Source organism: Onychomys torridus, chromosome 1, assembly GCF_903995425.1.
Source record: "Onychomys torridus chromosome 1, mOncTor1.1, whole genome shotgun sequence".
Lineage (NCBI taxonomy): Eukaryota > Metazoa > Chordata > Mammalia > Rodentia > Cricetidae > Onychomys > Onychomys torridus.
In genome coordinates, this window is record NC_050443.1 from 12,692,494 (window position 1) to 12,715,521 (window position 23,028).

Consider the following 23,028-nt stretch of genomic DNA (forward strand, 5'->3'; position numbering starts at 1 on the left):
CATCCTGTGTTTCTCCGCAAGCCACTGGACCAGCCAACCCCAGTGAGCAGAAACTGGAGCTTATTTTGGGAGCACTCAGCTTCCAGCAGTCCTCAGGGACTGAAAGAGGTGTCCTCAAGACTCCTACTTCAGACACACTCCCAACACCTCAGTCAGAGACACAAGATCCCACCAAATGTGAGCCCTCACAATACAAGTTAGGTGTGAAAACTTACAATGTCAGCACCCACAGAGCACATACAACATCCTATGAACACAAACAAAACACGGCCCCACAACGACAGAATCACCTGCACCGACAGAAATATCCTCCTAACACAGGCAAAACAGACACCCCAGTGGTGCAATTACATGACCAGCCACCAAAAGCTTGCTGGAAGGAGCATGAGCAAGAGACTTGGTTGTGTTCCTCGTATCCAGAGCAACAGGCCGAACACATAAGCATCACCGTCATCACCATAAGAACAGTGTTTCCTGCCTGTTTCCACGTACAGTTCCAAGCCTTTTACACCAAACATCTTGCTCCAACCTCTCAACAATGCTATTTAACACAATCAGTCTCACAGATGGGAAAACTGAAGTCAAGAGAAGTTTGACAAACGGGCTCCAAGTTGTCATAGCCAGCAGCCATGGTGGGGGAGGGGAGACTGACAAGCTGAGCTTGATCCCTGGGATTCACAAGACAAAAGGAAAGGACTAGTTCTCATATGTTATCCTCCAACCCTACACATGTGCCACGGCGCGCGCGCGCGCGCGCGCGCGCGCACACACACACACACACACACACACACACACACACACACACAAGTCATAGAGTAAAGAAGCAATCAGGATTAAAACCCAGGCTTCCCTGCTCAACAGTCTATGACCTAAGGTTATGTGTCAATCATCCCAGAACCGAGGCGGGATGATTGCAAGTTCAAGATGAACCTGGGCTGCACAGCGAATTCTAGGCACACACACCCCGCCCCCACCGGGCTATATGGCCGTTTGTTGTATGACTTTCCTGAGGAAAGGCAAGAAAACTATCTATTTACTCCTCAATAGAGAGAGTACAGACAGACCAAAGAACGGTTCTACCAGGAACAACTTAGCAAAAAGAGATAAATTTTTGGGGTTACTTCCATGTCCAGAGTGGCCCAGGGAGGCACACCACTGAAAGTCCGTCAACGCCTGCCTTCTCTATATGTTAGCATTTCTAGGGGTGTGTAGAGCTGGGGCAAGAGGGAATGGTGACTGGAATTTCAGGGGAGGGTCTTGGGGTGATCTCATGACAGTTTTGTGACCTTCTTCACCCTCCCAAAGGGAATGTTAGTAACCCCCTTCCCTTAGGCCTAGATGTCTACTCCTGTTGCCATGACATCCAGCCAAGGTCTCAGGCCACCGCAGCTGCTCTTACCCATGATGGCAATGTGATGTTCCTCATCTGGTGAAGAGGCTTGCTGAGTGACCCAGTTGACCTGAGTTGACCCTAGTTCCACCCTCGGAAACATATGCTGCCCTCTGGCTTCTGCGTGTACATTTATTTATATATTTTATTATTATCATTTGTGTGTGTGAGTGTGCGTGCGCATGGAACAAGCACATGGAGGTCAGAGGTCAACTTATAGGAGTTAAATCTCTTTCTACCATGTGGATCCTAGGGATTAGGCTTGGCGGGAAGTACCCTTAGCGCTGAGTCATTTCACTGGCCCAGTAATAATTTTTTAAAAGAGTCAAAGAAACAGCTTACGCTACAATAGTGACACTTTGTCTCAAAAAACCACCAACAGCGGGGGGAGGGGCGTGGCGTGGCGTGGCGTGGCGTGGCGTGGCGTGGCGTGGCGTGGCGTGGCGTGGCGTGGCGTGGCGTGGCGTGGCGTGGCGTGGCGTGGCGCGCACGCCTTTAATCCCAGCACTCGGGATCTCTGTGAGTTCCAGGCCAGCCTGGTCTAGAGAGCAAGGTCCAGGACAGGCACCAAAACTTCGCAGAGAAACCCTGTCTCGAAAGACAGAAAACAAACAAACCACAAACAAACCAAAGCGGAGAGAGACATTGCAGGTGCACAGCCCCAGCACTCAGGAGACTGAGGCAGGAAACCTACTGCCAGCTCGGTCTGCCTAGTATGTTCAAGTCACAGTGGTGAGTTAAGACAAGCCTGGGACACACAAGGCAGTGCACAGAATCAACTAAGCAGGGCTGGTAGGGGCTCACAGAGACCGAAGCGGCGATCACGGAACTGCACGGGTCTGCTCCAAGTCCTCTGCATCTATGTCGTGGTTATTAGCTGGATGGTTCTGTGGGACTCCTGAGAGTGGGAGTGGGGGTGTCTCTGACTCTTGGAACCCTTTTCCTCCTACTGGTTTGCCTTTCCAGCCTTGATCTGAGGGTTTGTGCCCAGTCTTATTGTACCTTGTATGGTGTTTGACTGATATCCCCGGCAGGCCCACTCTTTTTCTGAAGGGAAACAGGAGAAGCAGATCTGGGGGTGATGGGGACTGGGAGGAGTGGAAGGGGGGAATTGCAATCAGAATGTATTGAAAACAAAAAGAAAAGAAAAGAAAAAAATCCTGCCTGGAAGACTTCTTTTTAAAAGTCACATACAGTCACATAACCACACAGAGAGATACAACACACCCAAACCAAGCAGTGAGTGGCACGCCTAAAGCTCCCCAAGTCCCTCCTGTTCTTCTGGGTTAGTCCTCAAGGAAACAGTAGGCTTAGGATGGAAAGGGGGGGGCCCACTTGCCCTCTCAGCCAGACTGGTTCCACAAGGGCCATGGATGGTATAACCTGTCTGGTTTGTGAAACTCACGTTGGGCAACTGGGCTCAAATGTGGATTCCTGAATTCTGAGGAGAGATGAGTTGGAACACCTGACTCTGGTGTCCTGAGGGGCAGGGAGCTGGGGTGCACTTTGAGGGAAGAGAGGAGACTGGGACCTGGGCATCCAGGCTCTGGGAATTTGGGGCACACCCTGCTGGTTTTTGCTGTTGAAGGGAAAGATCCAGTCATGGTGAATAAAATACATGAAGCTCAATGCAATCTGAATTTCCAGTAAATAATTAAATTCTGTTTTAGCAGAAGTATATTCCCATGTAACAATATTGGCAATATATTCACCGTTTCTCTGAAATTCCAAGTGAAGCCAGGTGTGGTGGTGCACATACATAATCCAGACTGCAGGTTGGGGCAGGAAGATCCTAAGTTCAAGGACAGCCTAGGCTTCATTTTGAGATGCTATCTCAAAACACAACTGGACTTTTGGGAGCCAGTGAGATGGCTCAGCAGGAAAAGGCACTTACTGCTGAAACCTAACACCCTGAGTTCAATCCTAGAGAACCAACTCCTACAAGCGGTCTCTGACCCCAACTCACACATTAATGTGCTCACACTTTTTAAAGGGGGGGCTGGAGAGATGGCTCAGAGGTAAGAGCACTGGCTGCTCTTCCAGAGGACCCAGGTTCAATTCCAAGCACATGGTGGCTCACAGCTGTCTGTAACTCTAGCTCCAAGGAAGAATCTAGCACCCTTTTCTGGCCCTCCATGGGTAGCAGGAGGCAAAAAAAAAAAAAAAAAAAAACCCACAGGCAAAATATCTACACACACACAAATAAATATATAAATATATCAATAAACAAATAAATAGAGAAAGAAAGCCAGGCTGTGGTGGCACACGCCTTTAATCCCAGCAGAGATGGCAGATCTCTGTGAGTTTGAGGCCAGCATGGTCTACAGAGTGAGTTCCAGAACAGCGAGGGCTACACAGAGAAACCCTGTCTCCAAACAAAACAAAAATTAAAAATGGAACCAAGCACTGTATATTTAATCTGTCCACCACTTAAGGGGGAACAAAGTCAAGCACCTAGTGGTAGGGTCATGAGCCCTCAGCTCCCCAGACTCTCTCCTCTCTTTCTGCTTCTGGATCTCTCCTCCAAATTCCCACTTAAAGCCACCTCACAACTCCCCCAGCCCCAGTGTCCTAGTCCGCACGAGTGGCTGTATCTAGGTGGGGGCCTCAGGCTATGGCAATGAACTTATACACAACTCAGGCTGCCACCTTGGGAGCCTGTGGTCCTCAGTTATGACTGATCCTGAGAACTTGCAGTCCATTTTCTGTAGTATGGGGAAGGGGCCATGCGGCTGCCTTAGAAAAGGAGAAGACCCGTGAGACAAGACAGAGGCCCCAGGATGAGGAGGCACAGACATGGGGTCTGAGAGGACAGAGACCAAAAAATGGGCACACAAACACACACGAGGCAAAATGGTTGCAAAGATGAGGAAAGAAAGGAAGGGATGTGATGGCTGGTGCTTGCAATCCAAGAGCTCAGGAGGCTGAGGCAGGAGGATCGCCGTAAATTGAAGCTAGCCTAGCTACATAAGAGTAAAACCCTGCCTCAAAATAAAGAAATAATAAAAAGGAGGAAGGGAGCTAGCTGTCAAAGCAGCTCAGTTGGCAGACTGCTTGCCTAGCACACACAAGGCCCTGGGTTCGATCCCCAGCTCCAGACAGACTCTGTAGTTTTGTTTGTGCAAGCCCATAATCTCAGTATTTGAAGGTAGAGGCAAGAAATCCAAGGTCGGGGCTGGGGATTTAGCTCAGTAGTAGAGCACTTGCCCAGCCAGCACAAGGCCCTGGGTTCGATCCTCAGTTCCAGAAAAAAAAAAAAAGAAAGAAAAGAAATCCAAGGTCATCCTCGATACACAGGGAGTTGGAGACCAGCCTGGGCTACATGAGAGACTGTCTCAAAAGCAAAACAAAACAAAACAAAAGGAAGGAAGAAGAAAAGGAGGGAGGGAGGAAGAAAGGACAGGGTTAATTTAGAGCTGGACAGACAAAGACACAGTGATAAGGAGTCAGGCACTCAAAAATGAAGTGGGAAATGTCAACCAAATATGTAGGCTCCACACCGGGAGACAGACACGCACAAGCAAAATGATGCTTGCTGCTGCTGTGGATCTGGGGACAAACCGCACCAGCCATTTGGGCGGTGCCGAGAGACAAAGGTTTGGGCCCTAGAGTGTTGGGTATGTGGAGAAAGCTGGGATAGCAGGCCAGGCATCAGGTGATCCATTTGCTGCCACCTCACAGCCATACACTGTGGCGTGGTGACACAGCCTTCTCTGAAGGTGACACCCCAATTTTCTGGTGCCTCCTGTATTTTTGGGGTGACACCCACGGTAGGAACCCCACCCAACTCTAGTGCCGCTTCCCTGTTGAGTCACCCACAACCCCATCAGGCCTGTTGGGGAAAACTTTGGTGAATCAAGCATCCATACCCTTCACCCCTGAAGCCCAGTTCATTAGAAACTTGGATCTAGCTCTCTAGGAACACACAGCCTAGACAAAGGGACATTATTAGGGTCTAGACCCTCCTCTAGATTAAGACACCCGGGCTCAGTTCTTCTCCCTCAAACACACAGGTCCCAACCTAGCCCATCTCCCTTAGTTCAGGGGTCCAGACTCTTCCCTCAGACCCATGATGCAGATCCCAACCTCCCCCACCTCAGACTCAGATCTCAACCCTCTTCCTTCAGACCCAGGAGCCAAAGCCCCAGCCTGCCTCCCTCAGACTCACATTCCAGACCACCCCCTCAGGTTGGAACCGCGACCAGGCACACCCTGGCCTTTCTTGTCAGTCCCCAGCCTCCTCCCTTCCCATTTGAAGTGGAGATGAGGTGTGTTTATTTACTTTGGTCCCCATATGAATCACTCCCTAAAACACACTGCCCATCCCCCACCCCACGTCTCCAGGCCTTGAACAGAAAGAACAATGCCCCTTCTTGCCCCTCAACACGGACAAAATCACTCAGCAAGATGAGAAGGTACTCAAAGGAAAACCCACTCTGTACAGCAGACCAGGCCTTCCCCTCACCTCCCTAGCCCCTCACTGCTTCCCTGCCTCACTGGTCCCTTAGCCCTGCCCTCAGCCACGGGTCTTTCTGCTTTCTCTCTCTCTCTCTCTCTCTCTCTCTCTCTCTCTCTCTCTCTCTCTCTCTCTCTCTCTCTCTCTCGCCCCACTCTGGTTTCTATCTCTGCCCCAGGTCTTCAGTCCTGAACGATGGAACAAGAAGGGAAGAGGGGTGTGGGGGATGGAGAGAAGGTGGAAAATCTAGGCGGAAGGGAAGAGGGTCAGGCAGACCGGCTAGGCTCCCTAGGCATCTCTGTCAGAGCCCCGCCCAGGGCTGTGTGGCCTGGCCCATATAAGCAGCTCCTGGCCTGACACTGAGAACTTAGTGTCTGCGTGTCACCAAGAACCTCTATCTCCACCTCCTCACGTGGGTCTGCAGGTAGGAGCACCTTCTCTCCCCAAAGCCTCTGCTCTCAGGCAGGGCCCCTTGGCTCTCTCTCCTCTGCCTACCTGGCTCACAGTCTCCTTTCTGTCCCTTGACTTTCAGTCTCTCGACTGTCAGTAACTAGGAACCTTGTTCTCTCCCAATGCCCCATCTTCCCAGTCTTGCCTGTCAAACCCAAGTGGTACTGAGCTGAATTTAGAAATTCTGGGGCTCAGCACCCAATCTCCTAGCCTGTTTGGCTTGGTCCATCAGACACAGTACACTTCTCTTCATCTCTGAACCTACGGTGAAATTGGCTTGCAGAGGCAACAAAGCGCTTCACACTTGTGGGTGTCACTAGCAATGTCTCGTGGGCACCTGGCTCAGAGCTCTTTCCCACCTTGTCTCTGCCACACCACACCTATCCCTGTCTCTTGCTCTCTCTGCCTCTGCTCCAAGAAGGGTCCTCTGGGGTCTGTCGGGCAGCTGTTTAAAAGATGGGCGAGTTGTTCGCCCCACCCTATCCCTCCTAGCCAACAGGCTAACACAGCCTCTTTCTCTTCAGCTCCCTTCCCCCGAGAGTCCAGCACCACCCCCCAGTACCCTAGTCCCTTGCCCTCCCTTGCCCAGTATACAGCATCCCTTGGACAGACTCCGTTGCGGTAGCTGTTGGTGTAGCCAGCCCCTGCAGCCGTCCTGTACACAGCAGCCACCTCCTCAGGGCCAGCGAGATGCAGTTTGAGATGCACGACAACGTGAAAGGCAAAGGTGGGATCACTGGATGGACCAACAACCTTCCAGGTGCCAGGCAGGAACCTGGCTACTTCCCTCCCCTGGGCACCTGCTTCTACCCCAGAGGCCCCTGAAATGCTGGAGCCCAGTCGTGAAGGAGGAGGTGGTCGCAAGTCCAGGCTCTGCCCAACTGTGGTGCCCACTTTTTCTCCCAGCCTTGGCTCAAGCACATGTATAGTTGGCAACAGCAACAGGGACAGACTAGGGGTGATGATGACCAAATGTGACAGATAGGAATGGGAGAGGTACCGTGATGTTTCCTCAAGTGGGCGGCCAGGTGGCCTGCCCAGGCTGCCCGGCAGAAGGCAGGGAGGCAGCGATGTGGTGGGCCGCTGCGAGGATGCCTGCTGACCCTCTTCTGCCTCCACAGCCATGTCTTACCCAGTGACCAGTCAGCCTCAGTGTGCCAGTACCTGCTACCAGACGCAGCTCAGCGATTGGCACACAGGCCTCACCGACTGCTGTAACGACATGCCCGTCTGTGAGTGCCCAAACTCCTCACACCCCGTCCTATGCCTTTCGACCTCCCCCTTTGTGGGGCTCTGCAATCTTCACCCTGCCTGGGATCTCACCATCTAGCCCCCAGCCTCCTTCCTCATGCTGACCTCACTCCCTCTCCAGCCGCTAGTCCTCCCCACTCCGGACCCGGACCCTGATTACTTTGGGTCTTTGGGTTTCCCTCTCTACACCTGTCCTCCGGGGACCCTCATCCCCTCCGTGCCACCGCGTGTGCCCTCCCCGGAGACTAGCACAGCGGTCGCCCGGACCCTGACCGTCCCGCCCCGTCCAGGTCTGTGCGGCACTTTTGCTCCACTGTGCCTCGCCTGCCGCATCTCTGACGACTTCGGGGAGTGCTGCTGTGCGCCCTACCTGCCCGGAGGCCTGCACTCGCTGCGCACAGGCATGCGGGAGCGCTACCACATCCAGGTGCGCGCCAATCCAGGACCACGGGGACTGAGCACTGGGGACCCGCGGCCGGGGACCCCAGAGCAAAGCTCCTGACCTCTATCGCTTTCTCTCTTTGACACTCTCCAGGGCTCCGTCGGGCACGACTGGGCTACCCTCACCTTTTGCCTGCCCTGCGCCCTCTGTCAGATGGCACGGGAACTGAAGATCCGCGAGTAAGGTCGTGTAGTCCTCTCCTGAGTCCTTGGTCACGCCTGGCCTCCTGGGGGAAGCCTGTCCCACTGCCCCTGTGCCACCTCCAAAAAAATACACCCACAATAAAAACCGGAAAACCAACCCCGCCTACATGCTTTTTATTGTCGCAGGAAAGGAATCTGGGTGCAGTGGGAGGTTTGCTGAGGGAGGTGGGATGCATGAAAGATGTCTAGGTGTATCACAGAAGACCGGTTTAATAGGACAGGCTGCATAGATGACTCTGCTGAGTCTCCCTGTAGGCATCTCACAGAGTGAAACCATTAGCCCTGAAGCTGCAGGTGGCCTATCTGAACCTCTACCTACATCCTGAAAATAAGCAAAACAAGAAAGAGGTCTTGAAGTAAGTGCTGGAGCCTACTCTAATCCCAGCAGCATGCTAAGGCAGGAAGTTTAAGAGGAGCCGGGGCTGCCTGGGGTGCATGGTATGAGGCCAGCCTGGGCCACACACTGAGACCCTGCCTCAAGTAAAAAAGCTTAAAAAAAAAAAAAAGGCATACACTTTTCAAACAATGCTGTCCCGTTTAGGATCTATAGACTCTTTTAGAAAGACTTTTAGGCCAGGTGGTGGTGGTGCACTTCTTTAATCCCAGCACTCATTGAGGCAGAAGCAGGCAGATCACTGAGTTCACCGTAGGCCAGCCTGGTCTACAGAGCTAGTTCTAGAACAGCCAGGGCTACACAGAGAAACATTGTCTCAGGGTGGGAGGAGGTATTAATTTTATGTGTATGTGCATAGGTGTTGTACCTGTGCACAGCAAGTATGATGCCCAGAGAGCAGGAGAGGACGTTGAGTCCCCTGTAATCAGCCTCCAGACAAGATGGGCCTTTGGGGAAAAGACGCCCAAAGGTTGTCCTGACAAGCTAGCCCATCACACTCCCTTAACTCAACATGGTGACATTCACTGCAAAAGGAACAAATTGAATATGCTTGGGTCTCAGAATATCTGGATCCAGTCTTAACCTTGCCACTTCTGTGTTAGCTTATTGAGTTCATAAACCTTTCTGAGCCCATTTTCTCCTCTGAGGGTAGCGGTTCCTAATTTGTAAATTACCTATCGTGGAGGCTGGAGGGATGGCTCAGTGGTAAGAGCACTGGCTGCTCTTGGGGAAGACCTGAGTTTGGTTCACAGCAGCTATATGGCAGCTTACAACTCCCTGTAACTCTTCCAGGGGATCTGACGCCCTCTTCTGGGCTGCCTGTGCACCTGCACTCACATAAATAAATCTTTTAAAAAGCCAAGTTAATGGGCTGGAGAGATGGCTCAGAGGTTAGGAGCACTGACTGCCCTTCCAGAGGTCCTGAGTTCAATTCCCAGCAACCACATGGTGGCTCACAACCATCTGTAATGAAATTTGGCGCCCTCTTCTGTATGCATAATAGATAAATAAATCTTAAAAAAAAAAAAAAAAGCCAAGTTTATACTCACATTTCAGAGGGTAGGAACCACCATCTTCTCATAAGGCAAAACTCATGGGGCCAGTGATGCCTGAAAACCCCATGTCATTCCTGAGCCACAGGGGAGACTTGAACATCTCTCAAGTCTAATCTGCCATGTCCTTGGCTGTGCACTGAAGCAAGTGACTTGTGTTGGGGTAAGCATACAGAGAAGGTGCACTGCTGAGCACTTGCAGCAAAAGATCCATGCCAAGGTGAGGCTGAGGGCAGAGATCTCAGGTCCGATCCTGTCCTCACATTGAGGGTTTAGCATATCCAGGGACTGAAGGCTAAGATGATTAAGCATGGTGCTTTTTCAGCTTTGATGCCGAGCATGCTTCAATCAGAGAATGCCCATTTGCACCCAGCTGCCACACTGTTCAGTGTCTTCCCAGCTGCTGCCCTCACCACCACAGCCAGTTCTCCATGCTCAGTTCCTCCAGTTGAAATAGTATGGTTTCTGTGTTCTACAGCCCAGGTTTTTCTTGTCTAATGACAATGCCTAGACACAGGCTGTCTGTTTCTTCCTGAGCCAAACTGTGTCAGGGACAAAGATGCCCCTGCCCACTGTTTCCCTCACCTTGCTTCTGGGGAACCAGAGATCCTGCTGTGGCATGCTTCTATTGCCAAAGATGGGCAGAGCCAGGCTCAGGATACATGGCTTTGAGGTGGGAGCAGGACAAGGACACAGGTTCCCCTCACCCAGAGCCCCCCCCTCCCTCCCTCGCACACAGAAGGCAGCCAAGACACCTGTCTTCCCCAGACTTTATTTACTGCTTCTTTATTTTCTGCTGCTCTCCTGTTGTTGCGATGTGACCCCGCTATCTGACATGCACACAGCAGCAGGGGCCTCTCAGACTGGGGTAACCCCAGCCAGGGGAAGAAGCTGGGCCCAAGCCCCACCCCAGGGCCAAAACAGCACCTGGAAGTTGCAGTCTTGGGAAAGCAAGAGTCCCAAGTTCAGGGTGCTGCCTAGGATTGGGGGAAGGGAGTCCTCAAGGGTTAGAAGAGCTCCTTTGTCCAAAAAGGAGGTCCAGGTGGGAGTGGCCTGTGGGGAGATCCCCCAAAGACTCAAGAAAGAGAGCCAAGTGATGGTCCCTCCAGAGTCCCCCACCCCACTGCCACCCCACACCTGCCAGAGAGGGTTGTGAGGCATCTCAGGCAGAGGACTTTCCTCTGAGGCTCCCTTGAAACAAGCCTGAATTTCCAGCCTCAGTTGGTGACCCCAGTCTCAGGTCACCACTGTCCCTCCAGCCCAGGGAAAGCAGTAGCAGTGGATGGCTCCTAGCCCTACCCACAAAAGGACACTACACTGTGTCTTCCAGCAGCTGCCTTTCTCACTACTCTGGGCCCCTGCTGTGGAAATACTCAGAGCGCTTTCTGTGTGAGCCCAAACCAGACTCTTCTTTTTCCCCACAAGCCTCAGCCTACCCCATCTCAGTAATGGCCTCATTACTGTCCACCTCTTCCTCATCCTAACATCTGCACCGCTGTCCCACTCTGTCACTCACCCTGCACCTGATCCTGACTCACCATCTCTGCCACCACCCTCCTCCTGCCACTGTTACCCACCTGCAGCCTCTCCCGTCCCTCCAGCCCACTCTCCACTCCATAGCCGGGGTACTTCTTGAATAGACATAGCTCCTCATTCCCCACCACAGAACTGCCCAACAGCTTCCCACTGCTCTGAGGATAAAACCCAAGGTCCCACTGTCCCCGGCCTCCTCTGACACTTGATCTGGGTTGCAGTGACCAGGTTTCTGGTAAAAAAAAAAATGGTTCCAGCCTCAGGACCTTCAGCCTTACAGTTTCCTCAACTCTGAATTCATTTCCCAAAGGTCTTCCCTCAGACCGTCGCCCTTCTCAGTCTAGTTTCTCCAAATGCCTAATCGCCTTTACCCACAATCCTTCAGTGTTAGGCCTTGCTAATATTGAGACACTCTTCTCTGAACCAGTGTGTGCGTAAGTGTACGTGTGCGTGTGCGTGTGCGTGTGCGTGTGCGTGTGTGTGTGTCTCCTTCCAAGAACCCAAGTCCCACCACATCAGGGAAGCTCCTCTCACCTCCTGCTTCCCCTGTGCCGACAACTGCGCTAGGCACAAAACAGCAGCTCAATAAATCATCACTAAGTGCAGAACAAAGGGGAACCCTGGGAAAAGGGAGCCAGTGGCTTCTGAGGACTGCCCAGAGTGGCCCCAACAGGTGACCTGGCAGCTGTGAAGGGGACCCTTGACAGGTCAAAGGGACATGCTAGTGAGGTTGTCCTGGCTCAACAGTCCCTTCCGGCCTCCACCACCCCCATGCCCACCGCCTCCAGCACTCCCACTGCCTCCACAGTACTCATGCAGCCTATGCCGAAGCGTGACAAGGGCTGACCCGAGGCAGGCCCCATTGGGGGCATGAGGGCCCCCAGGCAGCTGGAGCAGCAGAGTGGCCACACCGGCCATGCCGTCTTCTGTGGGCTCAAGAGTGATGGGTCCAGCCCGTAGGCCAGCTGTGGTAGCAGGGAGGGCTGGTGGGCAGCACCCCCCTCCCATGGGTCCCCAGGGGCCCCCAGCTCCTGTCAGCAACAGGGGTGCTAGGAAAGGCTCAGAGCGGCGGAAGGCAGGAGGTGGGAGCCCAGCTGGCTTCCGAGCAGGGGACGGGCCCATAGGGTCTGGAGGGAAACAGACAGTGACCTTGGCAAAGGGGCGGCTGGCCATCTTGGTCATCTCCTGCAGGTGCCGACGCTGCTCTTGTCGCTGGTCCAGGGCCTGCTTGGCCTTCCAGAGGAGTACACAGAGTGACAGGAAGAGGAAGAAGCAGGAGAAGAAGACGGAAAAGAAGACAAACAGGTCAATGTGGGCCTGGTCCTGCCGGAAGAAGAGCAGGCCCTGTGAGTCTGCCGAGCCATTGGCGCCAGGCCCACTGGGATCTCCCACGCCCAGCAGCAGCAGGTAGAAGCGGCTTGATTTGAGGGCATGGTGCTCATGTGGGTAGGTGATCACCAGCCTGTCCCGCACGCTCCGAACCACCAGCACTGCCGAGGGTTCCGTCACTGTCACGTAGGTGATCAGGCCCCGGGGCCACACCTCCCGGACTCGTGGCTCCACCGGAGTACCTGGTCCACTTCCAGTCCCTAGTCCTCCTAGGTCCCCAGCCACCCGGGGTCCACCATCAGCAGGAGGTGGAGGAGGGGGGGGAGGTGGGGGGGGCTGGATATGTACAGTGTGGACACCTGTGTCAGGGGCCACTCGGACCACAAAGGTGTCATAGGAGGTGGAGACATAGAGGTCCACAGCACCGAAGGTCACATCTAGTGTCAGGCGAATGTCCACGTTGGTGAACTTGGGCTGCACACCAAAAAGTACTGTGCGGCCAGGACCCAGGGCCCGGCGTTTGGGCTCATGGAAGCAATTGGTCTGGGAAGTAGGGTCCAGACAGCATTCCTGTTCCACGGAGATGAGTCGGTAACACTGCTGGCCTCCTAGGGGGCTCCCATGGAATGACTCCCGGCACTTGGCGCACTGTGGATAGGGCAGGAGTAGATGTAGCCATCAGCACTGAGCTCAGTGCTGAGACCCTCAATTCCCAACAGCCACTGCACTGTGCTCCTGGCAGCACCCTACCTGCACCCCAGCCTGGGGATCTGATGCTCAGCCATAAGGAGTTCTGTGGGAACCTTGGCTGTATATCCTCACTAGCTACATGACCCTCTGCCAGTGACCTAACCTCACTGAACTTGAGATGCGTCCTCAAGATAAGAACCAAGGCTTGCTTGGGAAACTGAAATCATATCTATGGCTCTTGGCTCAGAGTTGGCCAGCCTTGCCTGACCGTCACCTGGCTTCTTCTGAACTGCCAGGTACATGCCCATCTCGGGGCCTCTACACCAGCTGCTCCTCTCTGCCTAGATGGCTCCACAGGTCCACCTATCTGTCACAGTCACTTCCACCTTAAGCGTCACCTTCTTACCAAGGCCTTCTTCAGTCCTGAGATCATAGCTACCGCTTCTAGTGTTTTTCTGTTTGTTTTGCTTTTTGAGACAGAGTGTTGCTGTGTAGCCCAGGCTGGTCTTGAACTCTTCATCTTCCTACTTCAGTGTCCAAAGCACTGAGTTTACAGGCATAAGGCATTACATCCCCCTCTGCTGAAGCTTTTCTTCTAACCTTACCCCATCACCTAAACACCATGTTCCTTGCTTGTCTGGCCACTGCCTGACCTCCCTCCTCTAGAATGTTACTCCCAGAGGACAGACATTGTGCTTGTTTTGTGATCTACAGGGGCTCCAGGACTTTGCATGGTGTCGGCATATACCAGGTGCTTAATGAGCGTATGTGAAATGAACACAGGGATGGGGGAGAGAGGCAAGCTATCACAACTCCTGTAACTCAGCAGGAACCACTCCAGTCCACACAGGGGACTCCTCAACCAGCCACTGCGGCCAAGACAGGACACTTACGTCCTGGGCCTCTTCTTCTCATGTCTACATTGACAGGCCTCCCACATCTGGGCTAAGCTACTGCCTCCAAAGCACAGCATGCAGCTCACCACATACCGGCTATTACTGCTATAATTATTAGAACCAAATAAACACTACTTGGAGCGGCCAACAGAGAGAACAAAGAAAGTTTGTACTGATCTCCAGCCCACTCTAGCAAAGGCCAATGGATATTTCTGGCACTGGTGAGAGTTTTGTTTTTGTTTTTTGTTTTTCCTTTTGCTGGACACAGCAGCACACATCTGTAAACCTAGTATAAGGGGACTTATTGCTCTACCACTGAGCCACACCCCAGCCCCTCACTGGGGGATTCTAGGCAGGGGCTCTACCACTGAGCCACACCCCAGCCCCTCACTGGGGGACTCTAGGCAGGGGCTCTGCCACTGAACCACATCCCCAGCCCCTCACTGGGGGATTCTAGGCAAGTGCTCCATCACAGAGGCATGCTTCTATTCTATGTGTGTGTGTGTGTGTGTGTGTGTGTGTGTGTGTGTGTGTGTGTATGTGTGTGTGTGTGTGTGTGTATGTTGTAGTATATGTATGAGTGATTTTTGTGCAAGTATATTTAAGGATCCAAACTTAGGGTTTTTTTGGTTTTGGTTTTGGTTTTTCAGAGACAGGGTTTCTCTGTGTAACAGTCCTGGCTGTCTCTGTAGACCAGGCTGGCCTTGAACTCACAGAGATCCACCTGCCTCTGCCTCCTGAGTGCTGGGATTAAAGGCATGCGCCACCACTGCCTGGCTACAAACTTAGGACTTAATGCCTGCATAGCAGGCACTTGCTGACTGAACTACCTCCCCAGCATCCCCAATCATACATCAGTAAAGCAAAGTTTCTGGTCTAGGATGGAAAGGGCGGAGATCATCGAGGCATGTGAAACTGCTGCATTTAGGGTGGAGCTACAACTCAACTGACAAACAGTTATGTTCTTGGACAAGAGAAGACCGAGACAGAAAGGGCCTGCAGAAGCCAGCCTCTCTGCTTCGGAAAAGAGAAACAGACCTAAGGGGAATTTGGTTTTGTGTTAGGATTTTTTTAGACTGAGTCTTGCACCATGCAGGCCTAGAACTGACAATAATCCTCTTGCTTCAGCCTCCTAAGAACTAGAATTACAGGCTGGAGCCATCAGAACTGCTCCCAAAGGGGATTTAAATCTAAGTTTAGCATTAATGAGTGAGCCCCTTGTTAGCCTGGGGTCATCTGATGGGGAAAGCCATGTGCGAGAAAGCAAGCACAGCTGGCAGAGAGGGGGGCAGAGTCAGCCACAGGACATCCTGACATCACCCTGGGAACTCCTGGAGGCAGCCATTCCTAAACACAGGCCCTGGACCACACAGGCTCTTCTTGTTCTTCCTGCTGCTGCTTTGAGACAGCGTCTCATGTAGCCCAGGTCGGCCTCACAATCTCTATGTAGCTGAGGCTAACCTTGAACTTCTGATCCTCCTCTCTCAACCTCCCAAGTGCTGGGGTCACATGGATGCCACCACACTCAGTTTGTGCTGTTTTGGAGATCAAAGCCCGGGTTCACACATATGCTAGGCGAACTCTACTAGCTAAGCCACATCCTCAGACTGTACTGTTTTTGAAACAGTATCTCTCTACAACCCTTGAACTCAAGATCCTCCTGCCTCAGCCTCCTGAATAGCTGCCGTGTGCCACCCTGCCTAGTCAGACCTGTTTTCAGATGTTAAGCTACTCTGAGGTGGGTTTCTGGCACTTGCAGCCTGCAACCTGACTGTCACGGTCAGAGACCCCTGAGGCCCGCACTGGGCTGTGCACAACCGCCCAGGACTCAGCAAGTCTGCACGATGCTCTCCATCCCAAGCAGACTCACAGCCACATGCTTGGTCCTGAGCCCCTCAGCCCAGCTCTGGCCTCTTGCTCAGTGACACAGTGGCTGGCGTTTCCAGACCTACCTGGTACTTGTAGCAGTCTCGGCGGTCACTGGGAGAGCTGCCCTGGCAGGTGCCCGTCTCTGTGTTGTTCTGACACGGGCAGCCGGTCCCATCTTGCTCATTACAGGTGTCAGCATGGCCATTGCATTGGCATCTGAGGATGGAAGAGAGTAGAGGGTGAATGCCTGCTGAAGTCCAGCTTCAGCAGGGCTCAGTTCCCCAAGAGGAGGTGTGGAGTTGGCAGGGAAGAAAGGGACAGCCGCACATCTGAGGGTGCAGCGCCTCTCTCTCCCAACCAGAAGGACTCTTTATGTATGTAGCACGTTGACTACGTAAGTCATCTGGCAAGCACCAGAGCCCCGGATCTCCTTTTCACTCCCCACTAAATGTCCAGGGTGAAAAGGCCAAGTACAGAACAGTCTCATCTGAAACAACATCTTCAGACGGCTCTGTCAAATCAGAAAGTTTCTCAGCACAGCATAGACCTTCTGCCTTTACAGCCCATGTCTAGGCTGCCTGCTCATGGGGTTATAATATGTTAGACAGTTTGAAATTATTTTTACCTTAACCAAGTTATGTGTACAATCATTAGATGTTTTCTAAAATACAAGCTTTACAAAATATCTCATAGTAAGCACTTAATTGGCTGATTATAGCATTTTTTGTTCCTCAGTTGTCTAGTGGGGCCTGTTCTTTTTATACACTCCCAGAAAGGAAGACCCTGGCATCTCACTCTTTTTTTTTTTTGGTTTTTCTGCCACAGGGTTTCTCTGTAGCTTGGTGCCTGTCCTGAATCTCACTCTGTAGATCAGGCTGGCCTTGAACTCAGAGATCCGCCTGGCTCTGCCTCGCAAGTGCTGGGATTAAAGGCGTGCGCCACCACCGCCGCCAGCCCGGCAGCTCACACTATTCTTAGCCCCTCTACACAGGCTCCAGTATAGCACAACAGATATACTTGTGACATCTTGTATTCAGAGCTGAGCAAGACATATCTTAGATTCTGCCCTATTGGCACCACAATCCCTGAGTCACAAGGACGACTCTTCCTTCTGTGACTCTCCTTTCAGGCCATGCCCCTGTCTTCAGTTTCCCTCGGGAACATAAACATATACCCCCACGGGCTGTATAAGCAGAGAAGTACCCATTATGCAAACAACTCCTCACAGTGAAAGCAGAAGCCTTATGCCAGCAACAGAATCTCTTGGCAAAGTTTTGCTGGAACTTTGTCAAGCACCCTCCACCTTAGGGCTGGAGCCATCCCTTGTGCTGTGGCCGGTGCCAAATGCCCATGACCTCTGAGGCTCTCAGAGGTCAAGCCCACTGCCCCAGACCACAGGCCCTTAGGTGACAATCGGCTTGGACCCACAGTTTTCGGAAGTTTTAGATGGGCAGGCACAGAAGGGAGGTGGTGGGCTCTGCCCCTCCCAGCAGCCTTATCTGAGCCCACTGTCTCCTTGCAGGTTTCCTGTAGCCTGCGTTTCAGACCGATGTGACAAACCTCTCAACTGGGTTGGCAGCATTTTCCTCACCCCTTGTTTGGCCTCCAGCTCTCTTACACTTCATTCGCTTCTGACTGACAGCTAGGCAAGGGAGGTCTGGATCCCAGGTACCTCCTAATGAGAAGGGTGGGTCAAGTCCCCCCTCTTACTTGGTGCACTTCCCGTCCAGGAGGAAGTAGCCATGGAGACAGCTCTCACACTTGTCCCCATAGCTGTTATTCTGGCAGTTCACACACACGGCTTCATCCTCACTAGGACCTTCCGTCACCCATTTCTCAACCTGACCAAGCGAGGACACAGAAAGACATGGCCCAGCCTCCCCCTCAGACCCGGGTCCAGGCCCAGCCTCCCCCTCAGACCCGGGTCCAGCCCAGCCCTCCTCCCTCAGACCCAGGGATCCAGGCTTGCCCTCCTCCCTCAGCCCCAGGGGTCCAGATCCAGCCCTCCTCCCTCAGACCCAGGGGTCCAGACCCAGCCCTCCTCCCTCAGACCCAGGGCTCCAGACCCCAGCCCTCCTCCCTCAGACCCAGGGATCCAGGCCCAGCCTTCCTCCCTCAGACCCAGGGCTCCAGACCCAGCCCTCCTCCCTCAGACTCAGGGATCCAGGCCCAGCCTTCCTCCCTCAGACCCAGGGATCCAGGCCCAGCCCTCCTCCCTCAGACCCGGGGTCCAGGCCCCAGCCCTCCTCCCTCAGACCCAGGAGTCCAGGCCCAGCCCTCCTCCCTCAGATTTAGGAATGCAGACTTCATCCCCTCACCTCATCTGGATCCAGTGAGTACTTCTCTGGCTCCCTTCTGGCTATTTCTAGCTCTTTCCTGGAGACACACACATGGCTGTTCCCTCGACAGAAGGCATGGCAGGGCCGGCAGGTCCCGCCTCCCAAAGCTGAACCCACAAATAGTGGGAGACACTGCTCACAGTGGACACCCTGGTAACACAGGACAGTGCCATCAAAAGGGCTGGGGAAACGTGGAACAGGGACACAAGGGTGAGGCAGCCCATCCCAGCCGCACTGCAATTCAGCCCCCACTTTACTCACTTGCCCCAGCCCTTAAGCCCTGAGTGACAAAGCCTTCCATACACCCCCATCCACTACCACACTGCCCCCCAAATCTTTTCACATCTCCCCAGAATAGGGCTCTCCCATCCCTCCCCTGCTCATGGCTTCTCAGGACTAGAAATAAACCTCAAGATGACTCAGTACAAGAGCTGGGCAGGGCTTCATAGTGGGAGCACTTGCCTAGAATCCCCCAGTGAGGGGCTGGGGTGTGGCTCAGTGGTAGATCCCTTGCCTAGAATCCCCCAGTGAGGGGCTGGGGGTGTGGCTCAGTGGTAGAGCCCCTGCCTAGAATCCCCCAGTGAGGGGCTGAGGTGTGGCTCAGTGGTAGAGCCCCTGCCTAGAGTCCCCAGTGAGGGGCTGGGGTGTGGCTCAGTGGTAGAGCCCCTGCCTAGAATCCCCCAGTGAGGGGCTGGGGTGTGGCTCAGTGGTAGAGCCCCTGCCTAGAGTCCCCAGTGAGGGCTGGAGTGTGACTCAGTGGTAGAGCACCTGCCTAGAGTCCCCAGTGAGGGCTGGGGTGTGGCTCAGTGGTAGAGCCCCTGCCTAGAATCCCCCGGTGAGGGGCTGGGGTGTGGCTCAGTGGTAGAACCCCTGCCTAGCATGTCAAACATCCTGGTTCCATCCTCAGCACCACCAAAATACACTTTAAAAATCAGTAAAACCATTTCTTCACACAGGTTGAGAGGCTCAGTCTCCAGGCAGGGCCCGAGGTGCCAGCGGCAGGTGGAGTACCTTGGTGTGGTTCCGGCACAGCAGGCAGTGGTCCTGTGCCCCGACGCCTGCACACTCACTGTGGCGGTTACAGCGGCACTCTGTAGAGCAGTTGCGTCCCACAAAGCCGAAGTGGCATTGGCAGTGATCAGGCTCCACACAGGAGCCGTTCACACAGCCCTGGGCACACACAGGGCGGCAGAGGCCGGTCACACTGCGGGGCAAGCAGAGATCAGGGCAGGGGACGCAGACCTCACCCACTGCCCCACACCCTTTCAACAGGTTGTTCACCCTGGGTCTCCCTACCCCGCCCTCCCGTTCACTACCCTCTCCTGGAAACTCACTCCTCCCTGGCTTCTCCAGCCATTGTGCCCCTGCATACTGGGCCAGGCAACTGCCTTCTTGTCTCATAGATCTGGTCCACCACCTGTAACCTGGGCCCCATTTTCTTCCACGTCGTGTCTCCTCCCTCCACCCCACAACCCCTCCCCTGTCCGTCTGCCCGCCCTCCTCCTGCCCTGCCCACTAGGCCTCACTTGTCCATGGTGTAGCCTGCCTTGCAGCTGCACTCGTAGCCGTGGGGCTGGTCGTGGCAGTTCTGAGTCTCGTTGCAGTCATGGTGCCCGTTGGCGCACTCATCCTCCGGGGGGCAGGACAGGAAGGCCCAGGATGCCCCAGGACGTCCACATGTTAGGCCTGACCCCAGAGGACACAGGGCTTCACTTGGGGCACGGATGCACCACTTGCCCCAGACACCTGGGCCACCCCACCTCTGAATCCCAAAGCAGAACCACTCTGCGGTTTGTTCTCTGTACCCTGGCCAACAGCTTGCCCAGCTCCCAAACTCACCATCTCGGGGACCACTGAGGCCACCTTCCATGCAGTGACCACCTCCGTCCTGGCCCCCCCAGGCACACCAGCCACAGTGGGGTCGTCGCAGGCACAGGGCACACTGTGTAGCCTGAGCACAGCCCAGGGAGCAGCTCTCTGGCCCCCTCAGTAGCCGTCCACAGCCTCCAGCCATACATCGCAAGGGCAGGTAGGAGGGGCTCAGACACTGTCCGGAGGTGAGGAAAAGAGACGGGGAAGGGAGTTAAATACACTACCCAGACTGTACCGTTTTCTCCAGGCCCCACCCTCCCTGGCTCTAGCTACCTCAGAACAGAAGCTAGGCCATTATAAGCTCCCTCAAAGCCTTTCTAACCAGACATCACGACTGGAATTGGATGAGCCCAGCATAGACGCTCATGTCTGCAATCCCAGCAGATAGGAGGTGAAAGCAAGAGGATCAAGAGTTCAAGGTTATCCTCAGCTACATGAGTTCACGACCAGCCTGGACTACAGGAGACCTTATGTTTAAAAACAATGGAAATGGGATCAGGAGTCTGGAATTGAAAGATCACAGAGCCCTGGGCTGGGAGAACCCTGGACAGAGGAGCTGATGAGTCAATAGGGGTGAAAGGAAAAGCAGGAAGAGAGCAGACACACACAGAGGCAGCCATCAGCCACCAGCCACACCCCAAGGAGAGTGAGACACAGAGAGGGGCAGCTTCTAGGGCTGTGCTGAACCCCTGGGAAGCCCTGCTGAACTTTCTACCCATGTCCCAAAAGGAGCTGGGCAGTGCTGGTATTTGGGAGGCTGAAGCAGGGAAATCAAGAGTTCAAAGACAAGGCAGGCAAGAAGGCTCACAGGATAAATGCACCTGTTGCCAAACTTGAAGGTGAGTTTGACCCAAGACCCATATGGACGTTAGAAGAATTGAATTGACACCTACAAGTTGTCCTGTGACCTCCACATAACACGCATCCCCTCCCCAAATGAATAAATAGGTAAATGTTATCAAGAAGAGTAGTTCTAGGTCAGCCTAGTGCACTAAAAAAATTCCTCACATAATAATAATATTTAAAAAACCCATATAAGCTGGGCAGTGGTAGCACACATGCCTTTAATCCCAGCACTCAGGAGGCAGAGCCAGGCGGATCTCTGTGAATTCAAGGCCAGCCTGGGCTACAGAGTTCTGGGACAAAAGGCAGCCAGGGATACAGAGAAACTCTGCCTTGAAAAATCAAATAAATAAGTAATTTTTAAAGATTAAAAGAAAGAGACTCCCGTGTACCAAAGATCCCATTACATTGACAGTCTCTGTCCCTGCCTGGCTTAGACACTTGTCTCCTATACATGAAAGAAGGCAGTGGGCAGACACAGAGTGAGTGTCATGAGCACCAGGGTTACAAACAACAGCTGCTGCTGCTGCTTCTTTTCAATAACTTGTTTATTTTTATTTGCCTGGATCTATGTCTGCGTGACAATGCTGGATCCTGGAGTTACAGATAGTTGTGAGCTGCCATGTGGATGCTGGGAACTGAACCTGGGTCCTCTGGAAGAGCAGCCGGAGCCTTTTGTTAGTGGTGTTGTTTTTTGGTTTGGGGGTTTTTCCGTTTGTTTGTTTGTTTTGTTTTGTTTTTAGTTTTTACTTATTTATTTCTTCAAGACAGGGTTGCTCTACATAGCTCTGGCTATCCTGGAACTCACTCTGTAGACCAGGCTAGCCTTGAACTCACAGAGATCCGCCTGCCTCTGCCTTTCTAGTGCTGGGACTAAAGGCGTGCGCCACCACAGCCCAGTGCTGTCAGTATATTCTTAACCACTCAGCTACCCCTCCAGCCCCCAAGCCACAACTTCTTACAACAAACTTGTGCCTGGCTTCAGGGCAAACAGGCTACTTCCAACTCATCCAGCAGGTGGAGGAGCTGTCCTGGGTGAGAAGCCAGTCTGCAATTCATAAGCCATCACTTGCTGGTTGGGACCCATGCTGCTTACAGAATGAGGTCTGGACCCTTGGGAATATACCAATGGGTACAAGAGCATTTTATTTAGTGTTTTGCCTTACATGAAATATAAGATGGGTGAGATTAATCTGGGCTGGCTGCCCAAGGGCACTTAGGAAGAAACAAAGCAATTGTGAAATCCTGAAATAGAAACCCTGACAGCTACAGCCAGAGCGCCAAGCCCTCTGAGACCGGGCCGGCTGTGGGAGGAGCCTGGGGAGCAGATCTCGGCCAAGGAGCCCAACACTTTTGTGCCCTGGCCATGGGATAAATTCTCATAAGTTCTGTTCTCCCCAACACCTCAGACAGGGTCTCTCCATACCCCAGGCTGACCTGGAACCTGCAGCCCTCCTGCCTCAGCCATCTGAGTACTAGAATTACAAGGCACACACCACCACACTACAGCTTCATTCTCCTGCTTCAGAATAATTGGACTCTAAGGAGGTTAAGAGCTCATACTGCTCTTGCAGAGGACTTATGTGGATACCAGCATGCATGCTACATCCAAACCCAGGTCCAGATGAGCTTTTGTGTGTGTGCACACATGCGGCTGTCCATCCTGTTTCTGAGTTAGTCTCCCGCTGGCCCAGAATTCATGAGGAGGCTAGACTAGCCACGCAGTTCAGGGTCCTCCTTAGCACTGGGATCACAAGCAAGTCCTACACAGCTGGACGTTTTTATTGTGGGTTGTGAGAACGAAACTCCAGTCTTTGTGTTTGAAGGGGACTGTTCTACTGAGTGAGCCATCTCCCCAGGCCCAGAGCCTGGGACTTGATTACAAGCTAAATAAGCCAATATGTCACCCCTAGGTGAGGAATCTAGCTCCAGAAGCTGGCAGTCCTCTGTGCTGGGCCCTCATGGGTTGGGACGTGCAGGAAGCTGCTGGAATCTTTTTAATAGCACCTCTTAAAATGG

At 53.3% G+C, this 23,028-nt stretch overlaps 2 protein-coding genes across 4 annotated transcripts in view; one reads left to right on the top strand and one right to left on the bottom strand.

Moving 5' to 3' along the window:
- The first annotated feature begins 6,209 nt into the window (after positions 1-6,209).
- Cnfn (cornifelin) lies at positions 6,210-8,293 on the top strand. Of its 2 annotated transcripts, XM_036167224.1 has the most exons (5): positions 6,210-6,270; positions 6,821-7,023; positions 7,418-7,528; positions 7,838-7,974; positions 8,083-8,293. In XM_036167224.1, exons 2-5 carry the CDS (start codon positions 6,987-6,989, stop codon positions 8,170-8,172), a joined length of 375 nt encoding a protein of 124 aa, XP_036023117.1. In that variant the 5' UTR covers positions 6,210-6,270; positions 6,821-6,986; the 3' UTR covers positions 8,173-8,293. The 2 variants fall into 2 exon arrangements, with proteins under 2 accessions (XP_036023117.1, XP_036023126.1); XM_036167233.1 differs by lacking the exon at positions 6,821-7,023 and having other exon boundaries at positions 6,216-6,270.
- A 2,101-nt stretch (positions 8,294-10,394) lies between these two features.
- The window catches only part of Megf8 (multiple EGF like domains 8), a 50,946-nt gene continuing 38,312 nt past the window's right edge, over positions 10,395-23,028 (bottom strand). For both annotated transcript variants that reach the window (XM_036190278.1, XM_036190216.1), the window contains exons 35-41: positions 20,134-20,341; positions 19,821-19,980; positions 19,306-19,498; positions 18,274-18,444; positions 17,666-17,796; positions 16,039-16,171; positions 10,395-13,148 (exon numbers count right to left, since the gene is read on the bottom strand). In XM_036190278.1, coding sequence (XP_036046171.1) covers positions 11,880-13,148; positions 16,039-16,171; positions 17,666-17,796; positions 18,274-18,444; positions 19,306-19,498; positions 19,821-19,980; positions 20,134-20,341 — 2,265 coding nt within the window. In that variant the 3' untranslated portion in view covers positions 10,395-11,879. The remainder of the gene's footprint in view (positions 13,149-16,038; positions 16,172-17,665; positions 17,797-18,273; positions 18,445-19,305; positions 19,499-19,820; positions 19,981-20,133; positions 20,342-23,028) is intronic.

Bases quoted from the DNA above. Each gene is read 5' to 3' on its own strand.
- Cnfn (XM_036167224.1), top strand. From the start codon at position 6,987: ATGCAGTTTGAGATGCACGACAACGTGAAAGGCAAAG. The intron at 7,529-7,837 runs GTGAGTGCCCAA...CGCCCCGTCCAG, and splicing joins CTGTAACGACATGCCCGTCT to GTCTGTGCGGCACTTTTGCT. The intron at 7,975-8,082 runs GTGCGCGCCAAT...GACACTCTCCAG, and splicing joins GGGAGCGCTACCACATCCAG to GGCTCCGTCGGGCACGACTG.